General features: G+C 40.9%; 1 protein-coding gene across 1 annotated transcript; it reads right to left on the bottom strand.

Moving 5' to 3' along the window:
• Positions 1 to 1852: 1852 nt before the first annotated feature.
• On the bottom strand, positions 1853 to 6782 carry LOC146305635 (alpha-2 adrenergic receptor). Its single transcript, XM_084712704.1, has one exon. It carries the CDS (start codon positions 6533 to 6535, stop codon positions 5234 to 5236), a length of 1302 nt encoding a protein of 433 aa, XP_084568830.1. The 5' UTR covers positions 6536 to 6782; the 3' UTR covers positions 1853 to 5233.
• Between the last annotated feature and the right edge of the window lie 202 nt (positions 6783 to 6984).

The raw sequence follows: 6984 nt of genomic DNA, 5'->3' as shown, positions 1-6984 counted from the left end.
AATTCCAAATTACATTTTCTATGAATTCAAGGAGGAAATGTTAATTATGTTACTTAAACATAAATTAAAATCGATACTAATCATATCAGTATAATGTTAAATGACAACGTATTTCATTTGTTCTCCACTAAAACAGGTGATAAGATATCCACAGCATGACTGTGACTTAATCATTTTTTAAATGTTGTTATATTTAGGCACTAAATATACTAACAAAGAGGAAATCGACAGTTTTTTTTTTTTTTTTTTTTGTTGTTGTTCCACTTTGTAACAAGACTTACCTACAAATGATTTATAAAAATCATACAATTAGGTTATTAATTAGGTTGTGGACACTTTGTAAATCATTAATATGCCGTTAAGCATTTTGTTGATAAGTCACTACCATTTAACTGCTGTCAGCAAATCTTAATAGTCAAAAAGTTTCACTTGACATTAAATAACCAAATTCATACACTTTACAAGGTTTTGGCAATATTGTTTACCTCAATATTTTCAGCATGCACCATTTTACACTTTACAATAAGGCTCCCTTTTTATAGTTATAAATAATTATAACTCATATGCTGAATTTATTAGTAGTAAGCAGTTAGTGGATCTTGCCAAATAGTGAGCCCACATCATGTATGAAAACTGCAATAACTTGGTTATTAATGATTTGAAGTGTTTACAACCTAATGAATGATCTAATTGTAAACCATTTTTAATCATTCACAAGCGTAGTCATTGAAAAGTGGTACAATCTGTATTTATTAACATTTAAGTACAATCACAATCTTTTGCTAACCTTAAGCAAAGTGCTTTTGTTGACTAAACCTACCCGAGTGTGGACAGAAACATGAACTTTGTGTGTTCACTATCTGCCCCAAACATCTCCCATACGACTCCAGTGTGGTGCATAAAGGAAGCATTTCATTCACTCTCATAATCAAGGTGGTGATCTTAAGTTTCCCTGAAAACATATTTGATGTCACAAATTATTCGTATATAAGAAAATAATTTCTAGGATGCAGGGTTTGTGAATACAGATGACAAATCAAAGGAAAAAACCTAATAAAGAAGACAAATGTTATACAGGCAGATGAATCTATACAGGACAAAAGGGGTGAGTCTGGAAATTATGTAAATCATGTGCTGCGGCCTTCACAGTCAACAAACATCATCCCAATGGAACACCTGTGGGAAATTTTGCACTGATGAGTGGAGAAGTGAAGCTTAAAGGGACAGTTCAACCCAAAATCAGAAATACGTATTCTTCCTCTTACCTGAAGTGCTGTTTATCCATGTAGATAGTTTTGGTGTGAGATGCAGAGTTTTGGAGATATCGGTCGTAGCGATGTCTGCCCTCTCTCAAATATAATGGAACTGGATGGCACTCAGCCTGTGATGCTCAAAGCACCTACATGAAACTGCTCAAAATAGGATCTGTGGATTATCTTAAATAACCAGGTCAGGATTTCTAGAAAGAGACACTGCTGTTGAGTTTTTCAAATGTATATTTTTGGTCCTTCGAGCACCCCAACTGAGTACCATTTAGTTCCATATTCAAGAGAAGGCAGGCTGATATAAGAAGGAAAATATGTCTTTTTGATGGGGTGTTTTGTCCCTTTAAGTTAACTAAGACAATTAAGTTCTTCCTTTAATTTGTCATCCACTGTCAAACCACTGTACCTGATTTTTCTGGAGCTGTCAGCATCTGTCAGTGAATTTAAAAGCACAGGAAAAGTCATGAATCACCACATTAGAAATGATCGCCTTGTAATTAAAAGCTGTTAGACTATGTGGTGTCTTGCCTCTCTAACTGTGCATGACCAGGGGGCTCCGTATTGCAACATCACACCACAAGTTGACGTAAGACATCTTCATCTTTTATTTTTGCACGACAGCAGACAGCTTAAGCAGAGGAAAGATGTGTACTGCACTTTGCAAAACATGAATCCAAAAACAGCAACAAAAAAACAAAAACTAAACAAACAGAGAGGTAGTTTCTTGAAAAATCAATGCAAAACAAATGCATTTGTTCCTTAATTCTCAGTAGTTTATGTCCACTGTTAAAATAACGACCTCATAAAAATAATTTAGCTTATAGTCTGGAGCGTCAGCCCTTCTCAGTGCCGCCTCAAACCTCTAAGATCCAGTCAGAAATCAGACCAAAGACTCCGGAGTGATGCTCATCGTCTGTTGTTGTGCTTTGCCATTTATCAGCTGTGTTATGAATTACCATGATGACACTTTGGTGGCAGGATATAGTCAAAGCATCCAGGTACTTTAAGAACACCACTGATTTGTTATTCCTTAACTCTTACTGCTTTAGAGTCTGTTGACAGCAGAGACGCTCAAAAAAAAAGCTGTAAAAGCTGACATGTCCAACAACATTTTGGCAAGCAGATGAAACACATTTTTAAGAAATTACCCACAAAGTCAGCAGTTTCCTACCTGAGGGTTGCAAGATAAATCTGAGGGGCCATTTGTTTCTTTTTATTATCTGACTTTCCATCAATTCCCATTTTCTTGTAAAATCATACAGTTTTTATCCTTTCAGGCTTCTAAAACTTATTTAAATTAAATAATTTGAGATGGGAAAAACTACTGTGCTAATGATTCATAGACATATTAAACATGTGATGAGGGATCACATGTAAAGAGAGATTCATTTTAAGGAGAAAACAGGTGAAAAAGGCTGGAAACCACTGCTTGAAGTGTTTGCAGGATTATCAACCTGGGCTGAGTGGGCAGCTGCCCCAGGAACACAAAACTCAAGTGGGCTCAAGAGCTGCAGGCTTATTGTGCATGAACCAGTTTGGGCTAACTGAATTAATTTTTTTCAGCAATGGGATATGCAGAACTAAAGCACAACTGCGAGATGATGAGGACTTTAAAGTGGGTTCTGCTTTATCGCCTCATCTTAAGGAACAGTTTGACAATTTGGGAAATAGGCTTTCCTGCAGAGAATTGTATGTGTAAATCAGTGCCACTCTCAAGTCTGTACAGTGACAGTGTAGCTGATGATTAGCTTAGCTTAGCATAAAGAGTGTAAACAGCCAGCCTGGCTGTGCTCGAGGGTAAGAAATCCACCCACTGGCACCTTTAAAGCTCACTAATTAACACATTTGATCTTGTTTGTTTATTCTGCACACAATCTAAAGCCACTGACCCTTTGTAAGTCCTGCCTCTTTTTGCTTTGTGCTCATAAACTTGGCGCCCGGTGGAACCTCTGTCAACTTTCTCCAGTCCTGTTTGTGCCAGGCTCATCTATATTGAAAAGAAAACTATACTTTATATATATTCACGTTAGGTTAGCTAATGTCAGCAAAATGGTAACTAACTAGATAGCTAATTATTGCTGTCAATTAGCTAGCTAGTTAGCAAGGGTTTTGCTAACATAGCTATCATAGGTAACCAGCTAGCTCATTAGCTAGTATATAGCATATCTACAGTAAGTACTGGAAACAGAAAAGGAGAAGGTTGAGCAAGGTTCTGCAAAAAGGGTCAAAATAAAGGATGGGTAGGTTCATTGTTTTTACAGAATCTCAATCAGAAACCAGTCCTGGCCAAGACAAACACATCACCCCTGTAAAATAGTGAATTGTTGTTTTTACGCTTCAGTTTTCATCGGGATTAAACAAACAAGATATAAAGTGAGTTGTAAGGGTGGGATGAGGTGGCTTTTGTTACCCGCAGAGAGAGTCAGGCTAGCTGTTTCCCTCTGTTTCCAGTCTTTATGCAAAGCTAAGCTAACTAGCTTCTTGCTCTAGCTACATATTTACCACATGGGCATGATAATGGTATCAGTCTTCTTAACACAAAATATGCTATTTCTGCTGTTAGGGGTCTCTCTCACATTAAAACAATGGCAAAAGACAGACTTTGATGACAGCTTGATGTAGCGTGGGATAATGGGAGTTGTTGTCTTTATTGTTCAACAACCACAATCTCCGATGGAAATCTAGGCTACTTGACGTGGCTCAGGCAGAAATAATGTTGATGGATGAAGTAATGTATTAAGTTTTATCCGTGTTACATTTAACCATGTTCGTCGACTTCCTTCCTCGCTCTGATGTGCACCATGTTTCTTGTGTTTCCCCAGAGGTTATAGCAACAATGCAGTATTACCTTGAATAAAATTCTGTATTTTTCTGGGCCTGAAAATAGCTGGAAATATTTGGATAAATTTAAGTACAGCACTCAATTGTTAACAAAGTTTTATTAAGGCGTCCTCAAGGTTTTTCAGGCCATGAATGCCTTAGCTGATGGAGATGGAGCAGGAAATATTTTTGGGTCTTCTTTTGTTTACAGTCACCTGTGGCTGTTACGTTAGCAGCAGTATCTAGCTAACTACTTGCTGTTACGGATAGTTGCTGCAGAGTGATTTAGTAAATTAGCTAGCTCACACAATTGCACGAAGATTCATGGGCACTCTTGTCAGGGTTGTGTAAGTTTGTTTTGTTTTTACAAATAGGCCAATTTATCTTTATTAAAATATATTGGAATCATGCTAATGTGTATTTTCAGACATATCTTAATCTTTGGGACAAAATGTTTTTTTTAAAAAATCATCAAACAAGAATTTGGCGGCCCTCTGCAGAAACTCTGAGGACCCCCAAGGGGTCACAGCCCCCCTGTTGAAGACCCATGCATTTAATCAAATTCAAGGCAAGAAAGTGAAAAAGCATTTGTTCCAAAATGTCAAATGTTTAGTTAAGGTTCTGTCCCCTGTGTCAAAATCAAGTCTTACATTATCTCCTTCATTATCTCAGTTTTGTGCTTATGATTCTACATATTCCTAAAATAATAGAAAAAACTGCCACACAGCAAACCTGTGATCATTCTAGCACAGAAAGCATAGAAAATTGTACACATTGCACAGAGGGTGGGAGGAACAAAAGGGGGGTTAATGGGGCCCCAGGAGCTAATTTTTGCCCTTGGGCATAGCAAATAGATCCAGCAATGTGTTTGTATCTTTTGTGGATGTGTAAAGAGCTTGATCAATGATGACACACTATAAAGCATTACAGCACTCTTCAGTTGGAGGAACAGAACATGAGAAAGCCTGTAAAAAGCCTGTAATGGAAACATACTGTATGCTGAAGCTCGTAGAGACACCCAGTAGGTGGTTGAGGGTGTGCACTGAATTACAACAGGACAATGAGACCAAACAGTGAGTCGACAAAACAGGTTAAATTCACTTTGATATTTCCTTTAAGATTGTCACGGGTGGTGCAGCAGTTCAGATCTAGAAGGACTTTTTCCACGACTTGCAGAGGATCTTCTGGAAGGCGCGTCTGAAGTCCCGGTTGAAGATGGTGTAGATGGCCGGGTTGAGGGAGCTGTTACAGTAGCCAATCCAGAAGAAGAATTTAAAGAGCGGGTCAGGGATCTTACACGAGTCCCTGCACACGCCATAAAGGCTGTAGCTGAAGAAAAAGGGGAACCAGCACACCACAAACACCCCCATGACCACAGCCAGTACGAAGGTAAACCTTTTCTCCCTGGCTTGTGACACCTTCTTCCTGGCTAAGGAGCTCCGGCGCCGTTTCCTCCTGGAGGCGAACAGGTCTCTAGATTTGTTGCTTACTCTGGATATGCCTGTAGAGTGTTTGGAGAGGGAGGTCTTCTTCTGACTCGCCCTCTTGGCTCTCTGGGAGTCCTGCTGCTGGGGTTTGTGACCTTTGCCCTCTGAGGAGGAGCTCTCCTCCAGGTCTTCAGTCTGGTGCCCGATGGTGACCGTGCGGTGGCTGGGTGAAGGCGGGCACTGACAGTGACCATTCTCCTTCTCCGTGCCATGGAAAGGGGAGGTGGCTTTGCTCAGTCCATTCTCAGTTTGTGTGACACCATCAGGCCTTGGCTGCTTTCCCGACATGCTCCTGGTTCTGGTTTTTGCCACCTGGTATATCCTTATGTACACCAGGATCATGATCAAGCAGGGTGCGAAGAAGGAGGCGATGCTGGAGGAGAGGATGTACCAAGTGTCATCGTTAAGCTCACACTGAGGCTGGGAGCTAATCTCACTGTTGCTGTCTATAGAAATAAGAGGTGGAGAGGAGATGAAAGCAGATATAAGCCATACGATCAGGATAATGCACTTGACGCGCTTAGGGGTCCGCTTCAGATTGTACTCTACAGCCTGCGTAACGGACCAGTAGCGGTCCAGGCTTATTGCGCACAGATGCACAATAGAAGAAGTGCAGAATAAGACATCCAAAGCCAGATAAATACCGCACCAAACTTTCCCAAAATACCAGTAGCCCATGAGCTCATTCGCCAGAGAAAACGGCATCACCAGAGTGGCGACCAGGATGTCCGCGGTGGCCAGAGACACCAAGAACAGGTTCTGTGGGGCTTTCAGCGCCCTGCTCGTCAGCACCGCGATCACCACCAGAATATTCCCAACAACCGTGAAGAGGATGAGGAAACTTACGAGAGCAGCGATGCTGGCGATCGCCGCTAAAGAATATCCACTGTCCAGGCTCCAGGAGGAGGAATTCAGATGGATGACCGTGAACGCGTCCATTCCGCTGGCGTTAAACGGATCCATCCCGGCTGTGTGCGCGTCAAATAGATCCAGGACTGGATGGATGTTGGCATGGATTCACAAAACGCGCACACATGACAAGATTCCCACTTTGGAGGTGATTTGCAGCCTGTTGATCATGTGTAGCTGAGGATAACTAACTTAAATACTGATTTAAAAAAATTATCTCCCGTGCACCCTGTTAATATAGTCTTGTCACGCGTCTCCTCCTGTCTGTCAGGAGTTGAGTGCCGTCCAGCAGCCGCAGCTCTCCCTCCTTCAGCATGGTGCGCTCTCGCTCCTAATGATGCCCCATGTGTTGTTCTCATAAAACTCACCCACTGCTGCCCCGCCCCCGGCACCCAGCATAATCTTCATATTGTTGGAATATGATATGAAGACTGTAGTTTATCCCAAATTATCTAAATTCCCAAATATATTGTTTTATTATTACTGCACTGAGCCAAAAAAAG

The sequence above is a fragment of the Lutjanus erythropterus genome, chromosome 23, assembly GCF_056507025.1.
Source record: "Lutjanus erythropterus isolate fLutEry1 chromosome 23, fLutEry1.hap2, whole genome shotgun sequence".
Taxonomy (NCBI): domain Eukaryota; kingdom Metazoa; phylum Chordata; class Actinopteri; order Lutjaniformes; family Lutjanidae; genus Lutjanus; species Lutjanus erythropterus.
Note: the sequence above shows the minus strand (reverse complement) of the source record. Positions and strands in the feature narration are given on the sequence as shown.